The sequence below is a fragment of the Corvus hawaiiensis genome, chromosome 7 (assembly GCF_020740725.1).
Source record: "Corvus hawaiiensis isolate bCorHaw1 chromosome 7, bCorHaw1.pri.cur, whole genome shotgun sequence".
Taxonomy (NCBI): Eukaryota; Metazoa; Chordata; class Aves; order Passeriformes; family Corvidae; genus Corvus; species Corvus hawaiiensis.
This window is the reverse complement of record NC_063219.1, coordinates 39,089,426-39,116,489: the sequence shown is the minus strand read 5'-3', so window position 1 is coordinate 39,116,489 and position 27,064 is coordinate 39,089,426. Positions and strand designations below refer to the sequence as shown.

Genomic DNA, 27,064 nt, shown 5'->3' with positions numbered 1-27,064 from the left:
ATGGATTTCAATGGAAAGAATGCAGTGAAAAGCCTTTCACTGGGAATTTTTTTTTTTTTTTTGCAAGAAGCTGTAATCTCATTCAGAAAAAAATACTTGGAGGGAAGCATAGGAAAAGGAGTGCAGGGAAAAAAAGGAGTGGGAGAATTAAGGTTAAGTGTTTCTTATGAGAAAAAACTAAAAATAGCTGCTGTGAATTGAATTTGTTGAGTGAATTTACATTGGGGGAAACCTGGGAATGGAGGAAGAGCTATTTAACCCAAAGACAGGAAAAAGCCTAACAATAAAATCATCCCATCCCATCCCATCCCATCCCATCCCATCCCATCCCACTGAGAGTTAAATGTAGGCTGAAAAGCCGAAGATAATTTCACACCAGAAGTCAAGATAAGTTTTAGAATAGCCAAACAAAACCGCCTGATTTATTCTGGATATTGGAGGAGGAACTTGGACTTGATATGCTTTGAAAGAAGGCCACTTCCACCTATCTTATCTTTATCCCATTTTAAACCAATTTGATTTCATTTTCAACTTTTTTTTCTACAAACTGAGGTACAAGGTACAAGTTGAAGGGTTGTCCCACACTCCAGGACCTCCATGGAGAACCTAAGAACCATCAGATGCCAACCAAATGCCACATGGCAGAAATAATTATCATTACCCGAATTATTCCTGCTGGATACTCAAGCTTTCCTTCACCAGAATTATCTTGTAATACCTCAATCTGTCCTGCTGCAACTTGAGCTTATTTCTTCTTTTTTTCCTTCAGCAAAAGAACAAATTCTTTTGTGCCTCTTCATAGCAGGAAAATTATGTTGCAACTTTTATTGTCTCTTGTTTTAGGTTTCCTTAAAAATGACCAGGCTGCTCTTTCCATCCTTCCTGCAGCTCATATTTTCCAGACTCTGGGATCATTCTTGCTCCTCTCCCTGCTCCCTTCCCAGGTATCCTGCAACCTTCTGGAAGGGCCATGCCAAGAACAAAATGTGGAGCTCCAACAAAAGGCTGGGCCCTGTCAGGGCAGGGCTGAGTCATGTCTGCTCCAGATGATGTTTTGGTGTTTGCTGCTGGTGAAATTCCCTCTAAAAACAACAAATCAGGTTTTTAAACACCCTTTTCACTTGGAGTTGCTTGGATAAGAAGATGCTCTAAGTAGGAAAATGCATCCAGAGTGAAAGCATCCCATGGGATTTGGCAGGCCTACCTGGATTTATCCACCTGCTTTTCCAAGCTTTCTTTGCTTGGATGCCTTGTGCTTCCATGAAGGCCAAAAGTGATGCAGAAGTGGTGCCTTTGGGGGAAGAATTGATGAAATTTTTACATTTACGATTTAGACTAACAAGAAAAATCCCTATTTATGGGTCTTTGAAACAAGATTTCTAAATTTTTCACACATTTGTTGTACTTAAGGAAAGACAGGAAGAATTTCTGATGAAATTTCCCAACTTCTTCTGTCCCTTATAGGCTTCAGATGATGCAATTTCAGAAGAATTTGATAACGTGAGAACTTCTTGGCCAATGATGTTACCATTTATTGTCCCGGGGTTAAGCTAATCTTTCAGAGAATATTTTCTCTTAGAACTAAATATTTTTAAACCTTCTCTCCTTTGTCTTGTAGTTGAATTCTCCTTGAAATCAATTCCCACTTTTATCAGCAGCGTCAATGAGAGACAAGAATCACCCACTGTGTGTAGTGGTGCCTCGGTTCAGAAGAAGCAAACAAAAACCTACATATGAAAGCAGAACAAACCCCAAACATTTGGGATTATTAAGAGCAGATGTGAGCAGAGTAGAATGGATTCACTCATAAAAAACCTGAACGTTTGCCAAGTGCAAATATTTGAAGCCCTATAGTGACAGTTGCTCTCAATAAAAAAGTTGAACCTATCAACCTTTAAAATGTATATATTGGATAGATATAAAATTAACAAGCATCTCGTGGATGTCCTCCTGTGTTTCCATTGTAAAACGACAGAAATCCAGTCAAAAAGCACAAAATGTAGTAAACAGAGTGTTCAGCCTGTGATACTGAGGAATAGGTAATGGGGTAGGGGGGTGCCAAGACAAACAGGCTCCAAGGATTGCCAAGACACTCCGAAAATTAAAAACAACTTGCAGCTCCAGCCAGGGCAAAGCCAACTGCAACAATTTTGGGGGGGGGGTTATGAAAATATTAAGATTCAAGTGAATAATTAATGTATGGAAAGGGTCAGATGTACAGAATTTAGGTCTGTAGGAGAACAGGTAGGAGAAGTGAGATTTGTTCCTTGGGTCTTAAATAGACACCAAATAATAAGAGGTTTGAAAATGATGTCCTTTCATAACATATAACATATATTATTTCTTTCTTTATATATTATATATCTATAAAAATACAATATTTTATAACTTTGGCATTTGCTGCTGGTGAAATTTCCTTTAGAAATAAGTCAGGTTTTTAAAAGAGCTCTTTCACTTAAAATGACTTTGACAAGAAGATGCCTGAAGCAGGAAAATGCATCCAAAATGAAAGCATCCAATGGGATTTGGCAGGCCTAATACAATATGTATTTATATAACATATACTATGTTTATATATATATATAAAAATAAAAATATTACTGCCTGGCAGATGCACATGAAACATCTGGAATTTGCACTGCAGGAATTTTTAAAGCATTTTATATTAACTGTTTTCACAGCGATGAAGGGAAGATTGGAGTTGGATCACTGGTGACCACTCAAGCTCGTGGAGACAATTTTTGGGAAAAGACTCTCTGTTCAAGCAGTTTGGGGGAATAAATATTCCTGTAAGCTCCCATGCTTTAAAAATGGGGAATTCTAAGAAATCCGCCCATGTGTGAAATAGAGGAGATAATTATTTATGCCTACAAAGGTCAGTTAATGAACTGCAAGAAATAATTACTTCTGAGAAAGGAATAAGAATTCCTTTCATCCCCTAAGCTGTGCATAGGCAGGTTGGGAGTTTTCAGAAGAAAAATATTCCCATGAGTTTGTCCACAAATAATTGAGAAGATTTGGACAGGTCCCTGAATACTTTGGAAAAATTGGTCTTTTTAGCCATCATCAAAATGTCTCCTGCTCCGTGTTCTTGATGTGTTGTTCCTGATCGATATTCCTGGCAGATGGATTGAAATAGGAATTTATTAGCCCCAGGATGGAATTGGATAGCCCAGCATTCCATCATTCCTCCCTAAACTCTGCACTTCAGAAAAGCTGGAGGGCACTGAACTCCTTGGGTGTTTTTTCCAGTGGTTTCAGCAATCCAGAATCACCAAGGTTGGAAGAGACCTTTGGGATCATCAAGTCCACCTGTAAAAACACAGAAAGGGTCTGGGGCAGGCCCTGCAGTGCAGGGAAAAGGGACAATCCCTGAATCTCCAGGAGCTGCCTGTTCAGGCTCTCTCTTCCACTCTTTCATCGGGATTCCTTGAGCCTGACGCCTTCAAATGCCTTGGGATGCAGAATTCCAGCACTACCAGCAGCTCCTTCCACAAAAGCCAGGCTAAGACCTGCTTTCCTCTTCCTGTGCCCACCATGGGGCAAGGTGTCCTCCCACACCGTGAATCCCAACTGGACAATGGTCACCTAAATCTGGAAAAGGATGATTACTAGGACAACCCTCTCCGTGTGCCATGTCCTGGTCTCCCAGCAAGGTCATCTGAACCCCAGAGAGTTGGATTCAGTGACAACACACTGGGATTAGTCTCAGCAGGCATTGCTTAGGATGCCCCTTCATGTCTGCAACACTCATTTTCCACCCCCTGTCTGCTGCAGCCACTGAGGAAATCAACTTTCTGTCTTTTCCTAATGACTCAAGATTTTATCAGCTTTTTTCGTTACTCCTAATGTATTTATTTAAGTGTGATGTGTGAGATCTCTGTCACCCATTTCCTAACTTCTGTCAAGGGTTGGGCTGTGGATTTGCTTAGATCCATGGGCATAGTTCCCATCCTGTGGGCTCTGGAGAAGCCAGCTGCTGTCTCTGGCATGGCCTTACACATGGAATTCCATCATTGCAGCATCCAGCATGGTGCCAACTCATGCTCTTGGCATTGCGTCCTAATCCTGGAAATCCCTGCTTGCACAACTTGGCTGGAAATGTATAAAGATATGGATTATTCCACCTTCTTCTGAAATGATGCTTGGAGTTTTACCTCTGGATGGTCCCAATCAGCATCTTCCCTAAGGAATGACCTGCTGGAGGTCTGGGCTTCCAACGGAGGCAATCCCAGCTTTTCAGCCTGATGTAAATTCTGAGTAAGCTACTTCCTGTGGGAAACTCACACTTTCCTCTTCTAATCATCCTGTGGTTTAGATATTTCTTTATTTCCTGTGCCTGTGAGGCACTGTCTCCTTCCCAAATTATCCTGGTGTATGTGGCTTTTTATGGAGCTGGAATTCTCCTTGCTTTACTTCTTTTTTAAAGTCTATTTTCTCACTTATCTTTCTGATCATGAAATAAAATGCAATATCCTATCCCATGGTAACATCTCTCCATTAGAGTCATTTTTACGTGACTGTGGCCTCAACCTCCTCTTTACACATTTATTAAAATTCCCCTTTGCTTTGTGCACACACTTGGCAGGTTGTGACTGATCACATTTTATTTTTATAGTATTAATTTGTCTTTATTTTTCATGCTCTGCCTGTGCTTCTCTTAATCTGCCAGCCTGAGAGCCATTAGAACACTCCACTCCTAAATAACAATTCCAAAGGCAAACCAATCCCCTTCAGCAGGATTAATTCCATCGTACAAATACATCCATGAACTCGAGTTCTTTTAAATCAACACCATATCCAATGTGTCAAAAATGGATCAAAATAACCCAGCTAATTGCTCTTAAACATTCCCAGTCATTCTGAGGCTTCAGCACCTTGTGAATGTAAAACACCAATTCCCTGTTATTTACAATAGAATTGATTAATATTCCTCTGATATTTATCTTGCCCAAGAGTAAATATTATTAAACACCACTGCAGGCACTGTGGAAAAAATATCAGTGGGATAATAAACGGAAAATTATATTTCTTGCCACTCAAAGATGAAAAGGTAAAACAAGAATTCTTGCAGCTCTCACAAAATTTCTTCTCTCAGTGTGAGGAGTTTTTAAATAGCACCAAAGTGCCTCAGTGGGGTATGAACTGCTGCACTCAAAGATGTGTGTTCATGAGTTTACAATTTTAGGCAAACTTTGCTCTGTCACAAACCCAGTGTGGCTGATTCAAGTGACAAAACTGGGATCTGCATCCAGGCCAAAAGCAGGATGAAACTTCAGCCGTAATTCCATATCTTGGAATGAGAGGATCTTTAAGGCCCCTTCCAACCCAAGCCTTTCTATGATTCCATGACCTCAAAAGATCCAAATTCAGCCTTAGAAAAAACTGATAATCAAAGGCTTTTCTTGATATCATTGCCGCAATGGATTACCCTAATGAAAATTAGGCTCGTTTTTGTTTCCTTCCTTTTTACTCCAGTTTTCCTATTTTTTTTTTCATGTACGTGCTTCCATCCTGGTGGAACACGTGCAGGGTTTGATATCCAGTTGTTTGCAGACCAGATCCAGGTCTGTTCCAGGAATCCCTGCCCAACTCAATCATGTTTTCAAAGCTCTCAAGCTGGCAGTGTCATTGCAGAAACTCCATTCTCTCTCCTCCCTGAATAGTTACAGCTGCATCCCATTAAATAAATCAATATCCCACATTTAGAGCAGGGTGATGAAGCTGGAAAGCGGAATGAATCATCTTTCCCCAAAAGCTGGTGATACAAACTTACCAAAATTTACTGCCTGTGGAATATCCTAGGCTTTGATGCAGGACCCTTCCTGCCAGCACACTCATCCTGGGAAGGGTAATTCCTAATAAATTGAATATATTTCAATATCTTTTCTTTCTTTCCATAACTGCTTTTTACCCAACTTTTTAAAAGTTTTCTCCTCCCTAAAACTTACTCGGTTTTGTGTGGTGAAATAAGAAAAACACAAATTTGTTCACTGAATTTTCAGGCTGTGAATAACATCAGAGTAGATATTTAATGCTGAATTAACATGAAACCTGTCAGATCTAAACCAGAGTGTCAAGGATTAGGAGGCAGTTCTTTTAGAGCTGGACACAGGAAAGCGACCTAGCCAGAATCAGTGTCATAAAAAACAGTTCTAAAAAATCCTCTACAAAGTAAACAGTTTTTAGGAGTTGGTAACACTTGGAAATGAGCTGGGCTAAGAGTTGTTGTGTCTTAATTCTCAGAAGGTGCTTCATGCACAAGAGTGAAGGCAGAAATTGAGATATGAGTGCATCCAAAACAATTAAAGCCTGGGTTATTTTGGAGAAAAATGGAAAAAATTAAAAGGGAAAGGAAAGAAGGGAAAGGAAAAGGAAGATTAAAAGGAAAAGAAAAAAGGGAAAAGGAGAAGAGGAAAAGGGAAAGGGAAAAGGAGTGGGGTGAACAAAAGCAGTGGTGTTAATGAACCAACCCCAACACATTCAGTTCTCATTAACAGCTTCTCAGAAATGACCCTTCCTCACCACTCACTCAGGAGTTTTTCCAGGAGTGTGTCCAGGCCAAAGCCCTATAACACTGGGATTACTCTCCTTCCTAGAAATATCTACATGAGCAATTTCCACGTTTTAACTTACACATATTCACTTTTTAATTTATCTCAGCTGCACCACGGCTTTCTACCTAAGACTTTCTATTTGCTTTACTCTCAGTAAGTGTTTCTTTCATGAAGAATGGATTGTAGAAAATAATTTTCAAGAATCAAAAAAAAAAAAAAAGGGGGGAAATGTCACAATTGCTTTCAAAAAATCATATCTAGAGACTAAGGCACTTATATATTCCCAAAAAATATCATTTTGGTAACCTTCACTTAGAATTATATTCCTTCAGAAATCCTGCTGGCTACAAAGTTTGGCAAGAAACAGAAAAGATCTTTTTTCTCACGGGATCATGGAATCCCAGACTGGTTTGGGTTGGAAGGAACCTTAAAGCTCATCCCATTCCTCCCATACCATGGGCAGGGACACCTCCCACTATCCCAGGGTGCTCCAACCTGGCCTTGGGCACTGCCAGGGATCCAGGGGCAGCCCCAGCTTCTCTGGGCACCCTGTGCCAGGGCCTCCCCACCCTTCCAGCCAGGAATTCCCTCCCAATATCCCATCTCTCCCTGCCCTCTGGCAGTGGGGAGCCATTCCCCCTTGTCCCATAGAACACCACTTTTTCCAGGCACATCTCCACGCCTGCTCTCCTGCTTTCCCTGCCCTCTCATTTACATCTTCTCAGCACAAAATGGGCTGCACCTGGAATTTATTCTGCCTCAATAAACCAGTAATTCTCCCTGAAACACTAACAGTGCCATTTGCAATGAGTTTCATTTCATTATTTCATTAACATGCAGTGATTTTCCAAAGAACAGGAATGGGATTCAGGCCTGCCAATGTGCATCTCAGATGATTCCTTCTGCATTGTTTGCTTTCAGCAGCCGTGCTGGGACTAATTCATGGCCCAGGGCATTGCCTCATAGTGCTGCTTCCCGGGACGCACAGCCCAGGGAAGCTGGAACATCCCCAACTCCTGCTGGACACGCTTCAGAATCCGTCCTGTGAGGGATGGAGATTGGTAGAGAGCATTCATTTCATCCTTCTGCCTGTGTTGGGAAGGGAATTGAACGTTTGTGGGAGGCAGGTATTTGACACCTAAACTCAAGGTGCTGGATATCCCTTGTCAGGTCTATTTTCGTCCTTTGCCTTGCTAGAAAAAGAAGGGCTGAGAAAGGATTGGGTTTGTGCTGCCTACAATGTTGGCCCCTTGAAACACGATCTGGAACCTGTGTTGGGGTCCCCTACCCCTCATCAGAGAAGACTGAAGCTCTTTCACCCTGAACTAAGTTATTCTTCACCCTCACCGAGGTGACCCTGCCGCACATCACCCCCCTGGGATGGCATGGGATGAGCTGGAGTGGAGAAATGAGCCAGCTAAACCCAGCTTTAGTCAGGGTTCATTTTGAAGCTGCTTAATTTCCCAGTCTGGATTGGCACATGGCTGCATGAGCACTCAGGAGGCAGGAGAAACAGGGAACTGAAGGACAGGACAACTTCTCGAGGGATCCACGTGTTCTTGGTGTCTCAATGACATCAAGGTCTGATAACTACAGATTTTGGTGCCTCAGCAGTGAGATCCAGAACTCTTATCCTGATGAGTTTTGGTGCTGCTTTTGGAAGGTATTGCCTACAGATCCTGAGAACACAATAAATGAAAGATCCCAATCTGCTCCTCAACACTGGCACGGCACCAAGGACAGAAAGATTTCTTTATTTGCCTGAGGTTTGTAGAGTTTTTTTCCTCAGTAATTTAGTAGGGATTCCTGAGGATGGGAGGTGGTACAGCAGTCACCATGATTGTGTCCTGCTTGTGTGATAACATGCAGGTCCTTAAACAAGAACCTGGAAATCTATTTCCTTTTTCCCAGGCACTAATAAACTACCATTTTCCAGGCTCTGGAAATCCTGGAGATGAGCAGGGAAGACACCACTAAGTCCCAGGCACTTAATTTCCACTTGCTTCCCTCTTTGAATCTGTTGTAACTTCAAAAGAACTCACATTTTCTCCCTCTGAAGGTAGTGCCACGAGATTGCATTGAGCTATTCTCAAATAGTCTTGGTACCAACAAAAGGTACTTTATGGCTGTGAAACTTCCTCCAGCTTTATCAGAATATTTCTTGCTGTAGATGAGCCCTAATCATGATTTTCTTTTCAAGTTTCCAGTTCAGCTTCCTGGGCTCATCCAGAGTTTTTCAGGCTCCTGAAGAGCAAGTCTGGAATCAATGCAGGCTGCTTGGAGAGTTATAAAGCTTCTTGTACTCCATGCTATATTTTACTCCTCGATTTTCCCCTTTAGCTAAACTCCGCAGAGTTACGAAATCCATGTTTTTCCCTTTACTCTGCTTCACATGTGGTTAACACCACAAATCCACAACACCCAGAAATCCATTAAGATATCAACTCCAAGGCAACCCCATTTCACTTAAGGAACTTGGCTCCGGTCAGCATCTCCAATAAATTTCCTTTACCAAACAAGCACAAACACATTGTTCAGCTCAAATCCCAAAGCAGGCCATGTAACCAGACTGACGTTGCTTGTTCCCTGGAGTTCAGGGAAATAAAGATCCTTCAGATCCCAACATGACCACGGTCACTGGAGAGGAGCCCACCGCTCTGACATTTGAATGTGAAAATCTGCTGGACTTAGGTCATAACAGAACCACCTCCTCCTCCCTGGCTACTCCAGCAAACCTCTCCCTTTTACTCATTAGTAACCAACTTTGTGTTTATAAAGCAATAGTAAACACTGTTAGCCATTGTCAAGGCAGAAAATGATAACAAAAATAATAATAATAATAATCCCTCAAATGCAGGGTCAGAGTTTCATCCACTTATCTGAAATAACAGATACGGACTTTTGAAGCTGCCGTAACAATCACGCTGTGGGTAAAACTCCCAGTGAATTCGGTGGCACGAGGTGATCGCTATCCAAGCAGGGGGCAATCCAGGATTCCCTCTCTGGAGCCAGTGAAAACAAAAATCCTGAAACCCTTAATCTGGCTGCCCCAGCACAGACCTCCTCGAGTGTGCACACAGACCCCAAGCAATTCCACCGCAGCGCTTCGTTGTTATCCAGCTCCATCTGCTACTTCTCCGAAAGCAGAGTCCACATCTGCTAAGTGACAAAGTCAGCGTTTACTCCTTCCCCAACTATTTGACATATTTTGAATTTTTGAGGATTAATTTCTTGAACAGTCAGCGCTGTTTGACTGCAACGCATACAAAATCCTTTAGCCAATGAGTACAAGTCTGTTTGCAATTTTGAGGGGAACACTTAAAAGATCAGTCAGCTTAGTTTGAAAGGAAACCTGAAAGTCATATACTTCATTTTTATTCTTAGTGTAGGATATAGACTCTTTCCTTTAATTATCTATGTGGAATCATGGAACGGTTTGGGTTGGAAGGGACTCAAAGATGCCGTTCCACCCCCTGCCATGGGCAGGGACACCTCCCACTGTCCCAGGCTGCTCCCAGCCCCAATGTCCAGCCTGGCCTTGGGCACTGCCAGGGATCCAGGGGCAGCCACAGCTGCTCTGGGCACCCCGTGCCAGGGCCTCCCCACCCTTCCAGCCAGGAATTCCTGCCCAATCTCCCACCCATCCCTGCCCTCTGGCAGTGGGGAGCCATTCCCTGTGAACTGTCCCTCCATCCTTGTCCACAGCGCATTTCCAGCCTTTTACTCTCCCTTGGATGAGAACCCAGTGCTCTCTCTTCCTCAAAATGATCACCACTGAAACCAAAGTGGGTTTATTTTTTCCAGACACCTCTTTAGAGGTCACATTTCAGTGACAAGCTGACACTCGGTTCTCCAGAATTCTTCTATACATTTATTTCTTGGAATGCGGCATCTCCACCCGCAAGGGCTCTTTCTATCGGGGATGCTTTTTGCCACAGAAAGAAACCATATTCCCTGTAATACAAACACATAATTCCAAGGAATTGCAAACAAATAAATACACGCACAAATTCAGCAGAATCCGCTTGAGGACGCCAAGTTTGTGTCACTGGATTTCCCAGACGAGCCCAGCCGGGACGGGCGGGCAGCGGCTCCGCCCTGAGGCGACGGCCGCCCTCACGCCGGCCCTGAGGGCGCTGCTCCAGCGCCTTCTCCCGACCCACCGCTCCCCGCCTCTTCCTGGGATTTCACAGTTTCCTCCACACTGGTGCCCGTGAGCCTCATCAAGGCTTAGCTAAGGGGTGGCAGGGCCGGCGCCTCCTCCCTCACGGCGCACGAATGCAGCGAGAAGCACCCGGCTGCCACGGCGGATCCCCCCGCGGGTCGCCGGGCGTGTGAGGGGGCCGGCAGGGCTGCGGCCCCTCCTCCGCAGCCGGGAAAGCGAAAGCGGAAGGCGAGCCCGGGAGCGCTCTGGAGGTGTCTGAGGAGCCGCCGGGAGCTGCGGGAGCCCCGGGCCGTGTCCCCAGCCTGTCGCTGGCCGTGTCCCCAGCCTGTCGCCGGCCGTGTCCGTCGGTCTCGCCCGGGAGGTGAGCGGTGAGGGACCCGCTCGGGTCCCCCGCGGCGGAGGAGGCGCGGATAAACCCAGGGAAGCTATTGTTCATTTATGCTTTCACTTTCTTTTTTTTTTTTTTTTTTCCAGGAAACTGTACAGAAGTCTCAGAGTTTTGGCTGCTTGATCCAAACCAGAAAGGGATTCCGGGATCCGTAAACTCGGTTTCAAGACTCTGAGTGAGTCGGGTCAGAACCAAGGTGAGGATTCCCAGGTGAGAGGGTCGGGAATTTGGGCTGCTCCTGTTGGGATCTCGTGGTCAGAGAGTGTCTGACCTGTTCCTTCTTATCTGCCTCCATAAAATGCTGTGGCAGCAGATTCCAGATTTTAAATTATTTGTTGTGTAAAAGTGTTTTCATTTGCGTTAAACAGGTTTCATAGAATCCCTGAATGATTTGGGTTGGAAGGAACCTTAAAACTCATCCAGTGCCACCCCTGCCATGGGCAGGGACACCTCCCACTGTCCCAGGCTGCTCCCAGCCCCAATGTCCAGCCTGGCCTTGGGCACTGCCAGGGATCCAGGGGCAGCCCCAGCTGCTCTGGGCACCCTGTGCCAGGGCCTGCCCACCCTCCCAGGGAAGGATTTCTCCCCAGGATCCCACCCATCCCTGCCCTCTGGCAGTGGGGAGCCATTCCCTGTGTCCTGTCCCTCCAGGCCTTGTCCCCAGTCCCTCTCCAGCTCTCCTGGAGCCCCTTCAGGCCCTGGAAGGGGCTCTGAGGTCCCCTTTTCTCCAGGCTCTCCAGCACAGAACATACAGGCTGTTCTCATGTGTGTAACAGCACAAAAGTAGCATAAAGGTAAACACAGAACTATCAGAACATCAAAGTTGAGTTGTGCACAGCAGAATTCCTCACATCTGTCTCCAGCTTTTATTTCCTAGTAAGGAAGGAGGCTTCAGATATCCAATATCTATCACTTTTGCCTGTAAAATTGTACATTTATGTTTAAAAACTCTTGCAGTTCAGCACAGCTTCTGGTATTCCTGATACTGCGTTACATAAAAAACTCCCCAAACCATACACACAATTGTCCTTTTTTTTTTTCCTTCCTCAGGTTTCAATGGATTTTAACAGTCCCCCATCAATGGATTTTAACAGTCTCCCATCATCTCTACAAGACAATGGTTTTGTAAGCATTTCCTGATGTGCTGCCTGGCAGTAAAATCTGTATTTGACAGTTGTACCTCTGAATGAAGATTTGTGCTATCACTGCTTCTGCTTGTCTCACCTTCTTCCACCCTTTAATACTTGGGACATTCCTGCTTCCATAGGGAGAATCCCATTCCCAACACTCTACATTAGAGATCCTCCTAGAGCTTCCTGTCCTGCCTCTCTTGCTCATCTGTCTTTGCGGAGCTTTTTTAGGGGAATTTCTCTTTTCCTGGGATTCAGCTCCAGCAGTGCACAAATGGTTTGGATAGGACTTTCCCATTTCTTATGTTTTCCTGGATATTTTTTCCCTTTTTTTCAGGTTGGAAACCGTTGTGTGAGACCATTTTTTTAGTAAAAAACAGGCATCCTTTTTCTTCCAGCTGTTGGCAGGTGCATCCTTCTGCTTTCCTGCACTCAATCCCTGGAGTGAAGGAATATTTTTCCCATTTTAACTAAGAGACAGATGGGTATTTCCCTGTTGCTTAATTTGAAACTGAAAGAAATACTTTATATTTTATTATTTTTAGGGAATACCCAGCCACTACCAAGGGAATTGACAAGATTATCTAATTCAGACCTTTTCCATGGATTATCTCATTCAGACCTTTTCCATGCCTAAGTTTCATGGTTCCCATTCAAGCTTTATGTAATCTTGAGTAAAAGGGAGGGAATGTTTCAGTATCTTTGGATTTTTTTCTTTTGTTTTATTTTCTGCAGAATATTGCAGTCATAGAAACAAAACAGAACAAAGATTTTTCTGCCTCCTTGGGCTTTGTCCAGTTGTAGTTTCCCTGCCCTTGTGAAGTTCTGCCCTGAATTTCAACTCTGAAATGGTTCTTTTATCACCTTCCTTGATATTGCCTTTTATTATCCAATCTCCCCAAGCTTGGAAGCTCAAAATCCCATTTTCATTTTCTTTTTTTTTTTTGTTGACACCTTGTCCTGGAGGAACTGCTGAGAAAGCACAGAGCTAAACATTTGTGGGTTTGAGGGGCTTAGTTCTGTGTGGAAGAACATGGGCACAACTTGATTTATTATTTAGCTAAATATTAGCCTGTAGATTTTAGCAGTTGGATAATTAGCAAATAATAATGGCTGGTCAGTAATTCACATTTTTGTGGATTTTTGTCCTGTCCAGCCATTAAAATAATTCAATGATTTCACCTAAGTGAATGAGTTTTTAATTTTTTTTCTAACTTTTTAATTTTTAAAAAACTTTTTTTGGAATTGTTTGGGGTGTCTCAGTTGTTGCCCAAGAGAGGAGAAAACCAGTGTGTTCCTCTTCTGTCTGCAGAGTATGGTACCCACTGATGCACTTGGGACATCCAAGGAAGAGATGGAAAGACTCAAGGAAGAGCCAGAGATGTGGAAGGCAAGTTCTGTAAAGCACATGGAACCATGGACACTTGCTGAAAGATAAGGATTAGTCCATCCTTCTAAAAGCAGATCAACTCCCCCACATTCATAACCCTTGTTCTCTGTTCTTCAATGCTTTGTGCTTGTGTTGCTCTCAGTGGGAACCACTCTTGTAAGTTTAATATTTACCCAAAGCGTTAAAAACCAATAAATGTGAAGGGCTTACTCAAGGTTTTGTTTGTTCCCGTAGAAATAAATTTTTTAAAAAATTTAAAGGCTGTTTCTTTTTGTGATCCAGAAAAGAGTTGAAGAGGCTGCAAAGGTAGAAGTTGACCTTCTTGTCTCCAAAGCAAGTGCTGATAGGGAGTATGCTAGAGCAGAGAAGAAGCTGACAGAGCTGAAGGAGCAAGAGGAGCAGCGTAAGGACAGCATTATCATCTTTGAGGTATGGAGAAGGCTGGTGGTCTTTGGGAGCTTGGGAAGGAGGAGTGGATTAGGAAAAAGGGAGGAATATTTCCAGTTTCAATGGCTTCACCAGTGTGCAGACGGTACTGGTAGAATGTTCCACACTTTGTTTTCTGCACTTTAGTGTTTCACGGGCAGGCAAAGAAACAGTGCAATAAACCAAGTCTGTTTGGGGATGAAACCTGACAAAATCAGTCTTTCCCTTCCAAGATTCTCCCCTACAGATGAGTTCAGGTCTGTGTCATGTGGATAAAGCTCAGTGGGTTGATTCCACTGCTTTGCCAACTCCCTGTTCTGTGAGAGGTCACAGCACCCAAGGGATCCGCGTTTCTTAAGTGCCAGTGAGCTGGGCAAGAGCCAGGGCCTGTTTGAAGAGGGGTTTTCCTTCTAGAAGTGCTTGGTTCCAGAGCCCATTGGTTCATTCCCTCAATATTCCCTGTGCAGTAACAGGAGAAGGTTCCACGGGCTGCCAAGGAGGTGCTTTCAGTGAGGTTTGGTAAATCACTGATGAGAAATTATGGCTCAAGCTATTAAAATATAATTAACAGCTTAAATACACTCATGTTGGGGAGAGATTTTCTGAAAGCTAATTTTGGTTCTTCAATCGTAAATGTTTGGATTTTATACCCAGGAAAGGTCATTATCAAATCAGGCTTTTTGCCTTTGGCTGATGGGAACTGGTCTAAGAGGCTCCAGTGGTTGATGACTTTAAAGGAGCCACCTTCTAATTGTGGCTGGCTGGAGCTGACAACATCTGCTCTGTTTCCTTCTCATTCTGGCACATTCCCTGTCCAGGAAACCCTGGATTTAGTTACAGGGGCTTTGTGTCCCAGCAGGATCCATTGTTGTGGAGGAGTTCCGGAGCAGACAGGAGGAAGGAGAAGAACATGAAGAGGGAAGAGCAGCAGCATGGCAGAAACTGCCCAGATTTTGCTGAAATACATTTCTGTCTTTATTTAAGTGTTTAATTTTGCCTTTTAATGTTTTTGCCCTGTAGCGGGAACTCTTTCTGTTAAACCGAGAAAACGCTGAGCTGAAGGAAGAGATTGAAAAGCTCAAGGAAGACCTGGAAGAATACAATTCCCAGGATAATCTGGTAAAGGAGGTGAAATATTTGGAAATTTGTCTTTTAGGAGGGCAGATTTTTATTTTCAGAGAATGTTTTGGGTTTGAAGTGACCTTAAATCTCATCTCATTCCAACCCCAGGGACACCTTCCGCTATCCCAATTGTCCAGCCTGGCCTTGGATACTTCCAGGGATGGGGCAGCCACAGCTTCTCTGGGCAGTCTGAGTTTCAGCCCCACTGAATTTGTCCCTCCTAGACTGTTGGGGCCACTTGTTCAGCATTTGAACTTCTGCTCATTTCAATATAAAATAAACCTGAAAGTTTCAGTTTCTTCTTTTCCCTGGCAAGACAATTTGAAGCAGGCTGAGGATATGGAAATAAATACAAGAGGTACTGAAAGCATGAGAGGAATGAAGAGAAGCAGAAATTTATTAAATGGTAGACACTGGAATAAAAAATATTCATAGCATTGGTAATTTTCAAGATTTCTTTTTCCTGTGTCAATTCTAAAGTTTGAGATTAAAAAGAAGGTGGCAGAAATGAAACTGAAGTTCACTCACCTGGAAGACACGAAGGATGATTGGGCAGATATGGACACTCACTGTGTTTTTGGGGCGGCTACAAAAATCCCCTTCAGACTCAATCAGAACCAGGCTCTGCTGACTTTTGAAGATGAAGAGGGTAGGATGTATATTTTAATGATAAAATTAATGTCTGATGTATTTCACCTGGTAGTGGTGTGGTTTTCACCCAAGGGTATTTTGAAAGGAATGGGAAAAATCTTGTGTTAATGTTTTATACAATAAAAGCATCTTTTGACAGCATAGAAGTTTTACTATTCCCACTCAAAATCTATTTCAATATATATTATTCATAATATATTTGTTATAGTTATTATTTTGTTAATATTTATTGTTCATTATTATTATTACTATTGATACTAAGATATTTTGCCTGTTATTATATTTTGCCTCTAACCACTGAGATTTTATGGAACTAGACATGCCTGAAGACATGGATGCTTGGGATCTGGTGACCTAATTATTATTTATTTCTCCTTTACTGATGCAAAAGGAGATTTTTTTAAGAGACTGGGGAATAGTTTTGGGTTTACAATGATTAAACAAAGCTTTTCATATCTGATTTCCCTCAGTTGCCCAGAGACTGACAAAGATGAGCAAGCACTCTGTGAACCTGGACAACAGAACAGCAAATGTGGGAGTGAGGCCTTTTGAACTTGAAATGGGATTCCAGTTTGAGGTAAACACCTAAAATATAAAAACACAGGTTCTTAAAAAGCTTTAGGTTCTTTTTTTTTTTTGGTATTTTCAGTCACAAAGTGCACAAAAATTTGGTATTTTTAGCTCCACGTCACTGTCTCTGGAAAGAAGATCAGTGTTTCAAAAATACCTGAGCTTCCCATTCCTAAAGACTGGATGAGAGACAAACTTGAGCTGAATTTCTACAAAACTGAGCAAGGAGGAGGAGGAGAAATAGAAAATGTGACCTACAACAAGGAGTCTGGGACAGCTGTCATCACATTCCTCAAACCTGGAGGTAGAGTCTGGAATATTTTCTTACCCAAATTCAGGCCAAATTGTCCATCCAGGGTTCCATTCTGGGGTAACCACTGAGTGTTGCAAACTCTTCCCACAGGGAGTTCATGGATCCCTCAGCAGCTTTTCATTGCATCCCTTTTTGAGCAAACATAACCTGCTCACAGTTCATGAGCTTTATTTCCTTCAGAACTTTTTCAAAAAACTTGGTTTTTTTTTTCCTTTGCATTGCCAGACACTCGTATTGGAAAGAGAAAATCAGGAAAATGTGGTTGATTTCAGCTCCTGTTGCACGACAATGAAGTTGGACAGGCATTCCTGTTGCCCAGCTGGCTGGAATTCCATGATCAGTGGAGCCACATCCACTTAGAGCAGCTGCTTTCGATTTATTTCAGAAGCTTTTGTGGGCATTTAATGATTTTGCTCTTTTTTCTGGGAGTGCCACAGAAATTTTTTGCAGAATGCACATGAAGAATCTACAAGTGTGCCATCCTACGTTAGCTTCTACATCCAGAAAGATGAGTCTGGTCTTTGAAATGTTCATCAAATACTGTTTAAATTATATAAAATAATTAACTCTTTTTTTTTTTCCTCGTTCTCCATTGCAGCAAGTAACAACTTTTTGGGATGTACTAAATACCCTTTCTATGCAGAGGGAAGGTGCTTCAAGCTTTCTGTCTCCCCAAATTTTGATTTTCACTTCAGAAATTTTCAGGTAAAAGAATCCACTCCAGGCTGATAGAGCACAGATAAGGGGGAAATAGGAGAATGGGCAGACTTTTCAGTCCTGAGCCCTGCAGAGGCTTTTGTGTGAACTTAACAGCAAGTGTGAGTGTGAAATAGGCTGATGAGCTCATGTGCTGCAGTGTGAAAGCTGTAATTTATTTTCCAAGGGTGTGCTTGTCTTTCCTTGATGGAATTATCTCAGCACTCCCCACGTGCCTGTGTTGGACAGGAGGGAGCTGTTGGGGAAGGAGGTTGAGCACAGAGTTCTCCAAGTCACAAAGCTCTGTCAGGCTGATCCCTAAGCAGGATCCCAGAGACCCTGCAAACGAAACATTTGCTCCTTCATTCATTGATTTCATTCCTTCGTTCAGCCCAAATACTGACTCTGTCACACACAGCTTGCTCATCATATTCTGCCTCCAGTTGTCTGCTGCTTTATGAACAGATGGTAATCGAGTCAGTATTGTGTATATAATCAGGCCTTTGTAATTAAGGCATGGGCTGGAGCGTGTGCAGGACACCCAGCAGGAGTCCCTGCAGGTGTGGGGCGTGTCCTGGCAGGGATTTTTATGGAGTGGTGCTGTCTGGAGCCATGGGAGATCCCCACATTCAGTGTGTGGGTGCATTAAAGAGTGCAGGACGCACCAGTTAAGGAATCCAGATGCACTGGGCTCAGAATCGTGGAATCACATGAGCTGGGAGGGATTTACAGGATCATCCAGTCCAGCTCCTGGCCCTGCACAGACACCCCGACAGTCCCACCCTGTGCATCCCTGGCAGTGTTGTCCCAATGCTCCTGGAGCTCTGGCAGCCTCGGGGCCGTGCCCATTCCCTGGGGAGCCTGGGCAGTGCCCAGCACCCTCTGGGGGAAGAACCTTTCCCTGAAATCCAACCTAAATCTGCCCTGGGACAGCTTCAGATGCTCTTCCTCTGCTCCCAGAAGGCAGAGATTGCAGCTGTCCCTTGGGATGAGTCTCCCCTCACTCTCCTCCAACAAACCAACTGCCCTCAGCTGCTCCTCCATGGCCCCTCCAGACCTTTCGTAGTAGTGCTATTTCCAGTGAAATTTCCACTGTCTAAAGCCTTAACCTTATCAAAGATCCCAGCCATACCTGAGCAAGGAATTCCCATCTCTCTCAGTTCCTTTGAATGCACAGCTGCTGTATAATCCAAGTGTGTTCTTTCCTCCACAGCCGTACTGTGGGGTTTCCAAGAAGACCGTTCTGCTGAAAGGAATCCCAGAGGTGGAAGAGGATGAAGAAAGTGTGCAGGACATGATTGAAATCCACTTCCAAAAGCCGAGTAACGGAGGGGGGGAGATAGAGAAAATCAAATACATCTCCAAAGGAGCAGCCTATGTTTGTTTTGAGGAGGATACTGGGAATGCCACCGTGGAAATCACAGGGAACTCGTGAAGTTCTGAGGTTTTGTTCCTCAGAGGCACAGCAATTTATGTAGATATTGTGCTCTAACGTTCTGAAATTTATGTGTACAGGAGGAATTCCTGCCTTTGATTTGTCTCATGGCACTGACTTTGCACGGAAAGTCAGCAAAACTCCCCACTTGTGTTCCAGGTTAAAGGCACAGACAAAGCCTTCAGCAGCCCTTGAAACATCATCTGAGATTTTCTGCAACTTTGCATATTTTATATCGTGCAGATTTTTAAATACTCCAGAGTGGGATGAGTGTATTATTTCTTACAATTTGGATATAAAAGCCACATCTAATCCCAATCCAAAGCCTCCTCACAGTCCTGCTTTGTTGAAGTGCCAGAGCTTCAGAAGGTGGCTCTGACACAGCTCCAGTCCTGCTGAGGCTGCTGAGTGCCACCAAACTCAAATACCTGAAAGAATCCTGTAATTTCATAAACCCCACATTATCAAATCAGTGATAGAATTAAAACAGAAAATGGGAGATGCAAACCCAAGAAATTGCACTTAAGAGATGCCATGGCATTTGCTGCCTTTAGCTGTTGAGCTTCTCCCTGTTCATAGCCTGCTTTATTGTTTGGTTTTAATATTTGTTTCTGCAATTAAATTTTTCCTCATTTTTGTTCATGATTTTGGTTATTTTAAACTATTGCAGTCAAGGATTGAGCTGCTGCTGTATCTGGTTTTGTAACAATGCTGGGGGAACAGCCCTGAGGGATCTGGTGATCCCCAGGCTGCTGCTGGGAGGGCTTGGAGAGAGTTACTTTCCAAGGAGAAATGTTTTTCCCTTTCTGCTGTCATCCTTGGAAAATAAATCCTTTACTGACTTTGCACTTTTGCCACCCTTGGGGGCTGAAGTGGTTTGGCCCCAACAATTTTAACTCCAAACTAACACGAGCCTGAAATGAAAATAATTTATGTTCAGGGTATTTGACATCTTGATACGAAGAAAAAGGACAGTGCACTGAGAAGAGCATTGCACTAATACCTCAGGGTTTATTTTTCCAGACAAACTGGTAATTGGCAATGGATAAAAGTTGAATATGGAAAATTAAAATGCTGCAAACACCACAGTTTATTTGGAATTTGCTGCTGAGTGAGATCTGTGTGACTGTAGCACCTCTCACTGTTTAGGGCATGCAAAGGCATGGATTGATTACCTGACCATTGTGGAATAATAATAATTAATTCAAACAAAGTAATATTGAAGAATTTATGGACATTGTGCACTTTTGCACTCTCAGAAACTTGGTAAGACCAGACAGCCTAAAAAGAAAGGGGGGAAAACCTGAAAAAGGTAAAAAATGTCATGAACTTCAACTGTACCTCACTGGTAAATATTGAGAAGTAAATCCTTAAAAAGGAAAAAGTGTAAAATTCTCATAAAGTGTCACAGTGTATGGGAGCAGTGAGAAGCTGCAGGTTTTAAAGCAGAGAAAATAAATAAGGTTTTTACATTTTAAAGACGATGTCTGTAGGTGTCTTGCTTTCATCCCTGATGAATTGTGGCTTGTGATGATTACCCTGTTAAATTTTAAAGCAGCAGTGGTGCTTTAAAGGCTGGAGACTGGTTTTAATGATGAAAAATAAGAATACAGTGTCGCTGATGCTTCTATAAATGTCAATATCCTTTTTCCTCCCCACTGGGCTTTCTCTCGGGCTGGGAGGGTTTTATACCCACGTTACACATTACATGGACATTTCCCAGCTGCAGCTTTCACCCGAACATCGGTGTTGAATCAAACCTGGGGCTGTTTGGGGCCACGGGAGCTGTGCAAGCGCAGCCTGTGGGGTGCCATGGGTGTGCTCTGCCATGCGTGTCCCCGTCCGTGTGGGATATTGGGAAGGAACTCCTGGCTAGGAGGGAGGTGAGGCCCTGGCACAGGGTGCCCAGAGAAGCTGTGGCTGCCCCTGGATCCCTGGAAGTGTTCCCTGGATCCCTGCGTGTCCCTCTCCATGCATGTCCCTATCCCTGCGTGTCCCTGTCCATGTAATTCCCTCTCCATGTATACCCGTTCCCTACATGTTCCGTGTTCCCGTGTCCGTTCCCGGCCGCCGCAGTTCCCGGCGGGAAGGGCGGGCCCGTGTCCCTGCAGGGCTGGAGGCGCCCGGAGGGGCGGTCCCGCCGCTTCCCCCGCTCTTTCACTTTCGTTTCCCCGCCGCTCCCGCCCGCTCTCGGCCCATCCCGGTGGGATCCTCGGACCGGTGGGATCGCCGTCCCAGCGGGATCCCCATCCCAGCGGGATCCCCATCCCAGCCGGATCCCCTTCCCAGCGGGATCCCGTCCCGTTGGAGCGGCGGCCATGGCAAGTGCCGGGGCGCGGGGGGAGCGGGGGCCGCGCACCGCGAGGGACAGGGCCGGGAGGAGCTGGGGGGGAAAGCGCCGGGAAAAGGTGGGAAGGGAGCTGGAGAGGGACTTGGGACAAGGGCTGGAGGGACAGGACACAGCGAATGGTTCCCACTGCCAGAGGGCCGTGTTAGATGGGATACTGGGAAGGAATTCCTGCCTGGGAGGGTGGGCAGGCCCTGGAATGGAATTCCCAGAGCAGCAGTGGCTGTGCCCATCCCTGGCAGTGTCCAAGGCCAGGTTGGAGCAGCCTGGGATTGTGGAAGGTGTCCCTGCCCGTGGCAGGGGTGGCACTGGTTGGGCTTTAAGATCCCTCCCAAGCCAAACCAGTGTGGGATTTGCCGGGAAGCCCCAGCAGGACCCCGTTGCCACCGGTGACGGGCAGACAGAGCCGCTGCCCCGTCCGTCCCTGCCGCCCGTCCCCGCGGCCCCTCCCGCAGCGCCCATCGCTGCCTGGGAACAGCTGCTCGGCACAGACGCGTCTCGGGAGTGATTCAGCACAAACTGTGTGTTTGTGGGTTTTTTTTTTCCCCTAACCCCACTAGCAGGCCCGAGTGTTGCTCCCAAACACCAGCTGGGAAGGTGTGAGGGCTGTCTGGCAGCTGAGCGCTCCGGCTGTGCCAGGCGTGAGAAAATCCCGCCTGCATCTTGGAAGCGCCCTGTTTGTATTCCCTCCGTGCTGCCTCATTAGAGCGGGGACTTGCTCTCACACGAGCTTCGCCACCAGGATAATTGGCTAGTGTAATTAATTAAAGCTCCTGGCTCTCGAAATTTGATGGGGGATAAAAGGAGGTTGCAGAGCCTCGCTGGGTTTGTCTCCAGAGCCGTGGTGGTCCCCAGGATTTTGGACAGACATCACTCCCTCAGCAGCACATTCTGCTTTGGAACTGGAGCTGGGATTGTGCTTTAGGCAGCCCAGGCCCAGAAAAACAACTTCAGAGAAGTTTAAAGAATTCAGATGGAGTGACTGACCTCAGGCACAGTCCCATGAACGCTGCCATGCAGACAAACAAATTTATCTCCTTTCTTCCAAAAAGTCAACGAGCTGTTACTAAATTTAGTCAATGTTCCACAATTTGCAGTGATTTTGCTGTGGTATTCCCAGTGAAATGTTACTGTTCATGTCCGTGTAATAAGAATGGAAGGAAAATCTGCTCTTCCTATCAAGACATGGATGCAAATCCTATTTGGGATGGGGTTTCTGATTGCTGCTGGGGCTTTGGCTCTGATGGAAATCATGTGTGTGGTTGGTTATTTCATGCACTGCGAGTCTGGGCTGGCTGGGATTATGTTCTCCCAATTTAACAAGGTTATCCATGTAATAAATGGAGAAAGCTGAGTCAGAACACAGCCTGAGATCCCGGCTCTCCTGGATTTAACAAGGAATCTGCCCCTTCCACTCTGCAAGGAGTCCTTGCTGAGCACCACATGCAGTTACAATTTTTCATTCTCTTCTAAATTATCAGTGGGACGCTGGACCTTCCAGTTGAGAAACTTAAATTCAGTGCTCGTTTTTACTGCTTTAAGAAGATACTGAGAGGGCGTAAATGGCATTTAAAGCCATTTTTTTAGTGCACGGTAATGTAGGTGCCTGAGGCAGCCTGGCATGCACTGAGATCTGATTCAGCAGGATTAATTAACTCCTGAATGCACATTGCAAAGGGAATGGGAGTCTCTCCAGGGATGGGAATCTGGGAGATCCCTGCGGGGGTCTCCCGGACTCCCTGCATTTACCATGTGCCATCTCTGCACAGGCCACGGGCCAAGCTGCCAGATCCACGAGGACAATTGTCATTGCTGGTGTCCCAGCTGGCCTCCTGCAGGATGATGTCATGGCTGACATCCTCACCATCCACTTCCAAATGTCGAGGAATAACGGCGGGGACGTGGAAGAGGTCACGTATCCCACACGGAACAAAGGAGTTGCCTACGTAACTTTTGAAGATCAAGAAGGTATTTAAAGTAATGTATTAAAGCACAGCCATCCCCCAAAGAATGAGCCCTAGAATGCTGATCCCAAGCCAAATGATTTTAAATTGGGATTTTATAGAACTGGGAGACTGAAGCTTCTCTGGTAATCAGGCTGAGGTTCAGGGTTTTATTCCTGCTCGTTGCAGTAATGGCTCACTCGTCATGCAAAGCATTATGTTTGTTTTGCAGGAATAAATTTATACCATGAATAACGTATTCTTTTTGTAGCCAGGCTTTGGGGAATTAATCTCTGCCTATTAATGGGCCGAGGAGACAGGCTCCTGTCTCTCCGAGCAATTTGGAGCAATACATAAAATATTAGCTGAGAGTATTGAGCGGCCTGCCTGTGGGTTTGGTTGCATGAAGGGTTCCAGCGGGCTGGAGGTGACTATTTCACTGCTCAACAAGTGAATCTGGGTTTGTTTTTCAGTTGTGGAGAGTGTTCTGAAGAAGGATCAGCATCTCCTGCAGGACAAGAGGCTGCCCAGGCACTACCCCCTGACAGTGACCCGCTACTGCAACAACGTGAGCTCCTCCCTAATTCATCTAATTGTGCTTAATGCCTAATTAACCACTCCTTAACTTCTCCAATTCAAAATTCCAGGCCTTCCTCTCCGTCACATCCATCCTCAACGTGGCTGTTTTCAGAGATCACTTTGTTTTAGAAGATCTGGTGGAAGAAATGAAAAAGCAGAGCCCGGCTTTGAGCTTTGGGCCTTTGCAGCCCGACGGGCAAATTGCTGTGCAAGGGCCCTTCCCAGCCCTCCGAGTGCTGAGAGAATTCCTCCTGTTAAAGGCAGAATCCCTCTCAGAGGAGGACAAAAGAGAGGGGAAATCCCGTCAGAGACTGAGGAGGAAGGTGCAGGAGCACAGAGGTGCCACAGAGACAAGGAGCTCTGCTCGGGATGCACACAGGGAAAAACAAGTGGTGGTTCTGGACACGGATATCTATCACTACATGAGGCACTTCCTTCCCAAAACATTCCAGGCAAATGATGTTGTCATTTCTGGTGTCACTGATGGTGACATCACCACAGTGTGCATTGAGAGTGCTGGGAGGAAGGCTGGCGCTGCACACGGGTTAAGGGTCAAGAAAATAATTGAAAACTACTCCGTAGAACTCCAGGAGATTTTACGTAAGGAAAGGCTCTGCTTCAAGGAGCACAGCAGAGGGGAGAAGCTGAGGTACAAACGGCTCTGTGAAAGACTAAAACCCCGTTACCCTAAAGTTCTGATCATTCCTTATGACACCCACATTGATGTTGTGGGAACTTCTGCAGATATTTTCGAGTTTACAGAGGAAGTGAGGAGTCACTCCAGGTAGGAAAGAGTGTTCCTGTGGTTTGTGTTCTCGATTTCTCACCCGGACTGTGCCTGTGGCCCTGTGGCCCTGCAGCTCTCCCTCTCTGTCACTGGGATGTCACCTTGTCCCTCTCACAGGCTGGGAACTCTGCACGGGAGGGTGACCAAGCCTGGCCCCCAAACACCAAATTAAGGTCAGAACAAGAAACCAATGATCTCTGCACTTAGGGAAGCAAAGAATTTAAACCTCTTCTGTCCAGAAACAGCCACATTTTCCTTTTGATCCCTCAGTGCACTCTCATCCCACCTTGCTCATCACCACCATGATGAGAAAAGAGATTATTTTTTTTTTTCCAGCTGGGTGGGCCAACCTTGTAGGAAACACTGGAGGGAAGTTCTGTGTGAAGTTATGTGAGGAGGTGACCACAGCAGGCAGGAACGGGGACCTTTCCTGTGGCCTTTATCTGCACAGGGATCTTCTCACCCTGGAGGTGCACAGAGGAGAGCAGAGCTGTGACACTTGGCACAACAAACTGCACACGAAATGGACAGGCTTGGGAAAGCCCCAAGGAGATGGCACTGGAAATTCTTCCCTGTAGGAAACAGGCAGGTTTGTTTGCATAGGAGCAATAATGGGGGTTTTTTTCCAGTTGGAAAGGCTTCTGCAGCATCTCTTGACAGCACGTTATTTAGACATGAAGGTACATCCAGAAGTTTGATAGGAAAATTTGGGGGCATTCAGACTTTGCAATCAGATTCTTTTTATGCAAATCCGTTTCTGTATCCATTACAAGGGCACAAAGGGGGTTTTTTGAAACCGATTTAGAAAATAGCTTTTATTTTGTGGTATCAGTGTGTTTAGGATAATTTGTCAAAACACAGAGCACCGACTCTTTTGTCTGATGTGCAGGGAAAGTTTTAGGGGTTTGTGCCATTGAAGAAAGGAGTTGTACAAAACATTTGTGCTGTTCTAACCAAATCCCAGGTTTTTGGTTGGAAGCCCAAACCTGAAGCCCAAGAAATGCTTGAGGCATTTTCTTGTCACCACTGATTATCCATTGCAATTAGGCCAATGAAAGATGTTAAAGCAGTGCATGAAAAACGACTGTCAAAGCAGCAGGCTGATGAGCTTAAGTGCTTTGCTGAACCAGGAGGAGAGGAGTAGTATTTAAAGATTTCTTCCTTTCCAAGTTCCCCTGTGCACTGCAGGCTCTCCAAGGGGGTCAGAGATGGGGGGGGGAGAAGATGGATGCTCTGGAAAACTCCCCCTGGAGCTGTTTAGGGTCATCCCCGCAGAACTCAAGCAGAGATGGGAAGATTTTTAACCTTGTCGAAGAGAAAATCCTCTATGAGGGATAATCCTGTAATGAAATTAGTGCTGTTTTCCGGTGTCCACGTTGCGCTGCTCATCTTTTTTCCAAAGAGCCTAATTTTTTTTTCTGATTCAGAGCTTTGGTATTTCCTATTTGCTGGACTGGCAAACCAGTGGCACTGGTGTTTGTGTGAACCCTGACTGGTTGCTGCTGGCTGAGGCTGGGTTTTGAGGCAATTTTGGCAGCAGCACGGTTGGCAGCAGCGCTTCAGGTGTCCTTCAGCTCTGGTTTGCTGCCAAACAACTCCTTCTTACCCAACGATTTGCAGTCACAAACTTGAAATCACAGCTGAATAAAATGTTCTCGTTGAATCCTGGCTCAGCTGTAACAGCTCCTCTTCGCATTCCCTCTGCCCCCATGTCCTTGGCACCCCTTCAGCATTATCCCATTGTTCCCGTGGCTCTCCCATCTGCCGCTCTCATTCCCAGGATGTCGCTTCTGGAGACAAAAAGAGCTTTGCCTCAGCTGTTTTGTTTGTGGAGTGCCTTGTAAAGAGGCATCTGGGGGGTGTGGGTGGGGAAAGAGGAGCTATTGTGCTCCGGGGCTGCTTTTCCAGGTTGGATTTGGCTGGGAACGCCCCACCTTTGGCACCTGGGATGGATCCAGGGCAGGGAGGCGGAGAGGGGTCGAGGTTTCTGTGGCAGGAACAAAGCTGTGACCCAGCACAGCCCAGTGTGTGCTGGGAAAACACAAACAGAATAACGTCACCAAGTGAAGCACATATTCCTTCCCTCAGCATGCAGATTCCATGGATATTGGATGGAATATCCATGGAATAATCCAATGGATATTTAGCTAAAACCCCTCCGATTTGGTCATTGCCATGAAATCTCCAACAAACACAACCAAACAAATCCGTGTTAGGGCTGCTCAGAGATTTGCCAGCTCTCTCCTTCTCACAGTTATTTTTATGGCAAGCAAAGCACTGCTGCCCCTATGAAATTCCACTTGAAAAACATTTGTGGATGTCGGATAATATCCGGGGAAACAGTTGTTATTCCTGAATCTGCTGATTTCACTCAGGACTCTCAGGTTTGCACCTTAATTTGAATAAAGAACCTGCTCGGGAGACCTCAACAAAATATTTGTGCCCTCAGTCGCTGCCCTTGCCCAGAAGGGGATAAATAAGAGTTGTAAAAATACAAAGCCTGATTGTGATTTGAGGCACAACTCCTACTGAAAAAGCCTAAAAAATGTAATTAAAAAGGGGCAG

At 45.1% G+C, this 27,064-nt stretch overlaps 2 protein-coding genes across 4 annotated transcripts; both read left to right on the top strand.

Moving 5' to 3' along the window:
* Positions 1-10,701: 10,701 nt before the first annotated feature.
* On the top strand, positions 10,702-20,322 carry NMI (N-myc and STAT interactor). 3 transcript variants are annotated; one of them, XM_048310018.1, is made up of 11 exons: positions 10,702-11,083; positions 11,197-11,320; positions 12,161-12,235; positions 13,553-13,630; positions 13,913-14,059; positions 15,077-15,184; positions 15,659-15,827; positions 16,300-16,406; positions 16,511-16,703; positions 17,311-17,417; positions 18,622-20,322. In XM_048310018.1, exons 3-11 carry the CDS (start codon positions 12,167-12,169, stop codon positions 18,841-18,843), a joined length of 1,200 nt encoding a protein of 399 aa, XP_048165975.1. In that variant the 5' UTR covers positions 10,702-11,083; positions 11,197-11,320; positions 12,161-12,166; the 3' UTR covers positions 18,844-20,322. The 3 variants fall into 3 exon arrangements, with proteins under 3 accessions (XP_048165975.1, XP_048165974.1, XP_048165976.1); XM_048310017.1 differs by having other exon boundaries at positions 10,703-11,083; positions 11,197-11,306; XM_048310019.1 differs by having other exon boundaries at positions 10,705-11,083; positions 11,197-11,306; positions 15,077-15,175.
* Positions 20,323-20,753: 431 nt separating this feature from the next.
* RBM43 (RNA binding motif protein 43) lies at positions 20,754-26,167 on the top strand. The gene is made up of 4 exons (XM_048310083.1): positions 20,754-21,164; positions 22,960-23,158; positions 23,607-23,701; positions 23,781-26,167. Exons 1-4 carry the CDS (start codon positions 21,162-21,164, stop codon positions 24,498-24,500), a joined length of 1,017 nt encoding a protein of 338 aa, XP_048166040.1. The 5' UTR covers positions 20,754-21,161; the 3' UTR covers positions 24,501-26,167.
* Positions 26,168-27,064: the final 897 nt, after the last annotated feature.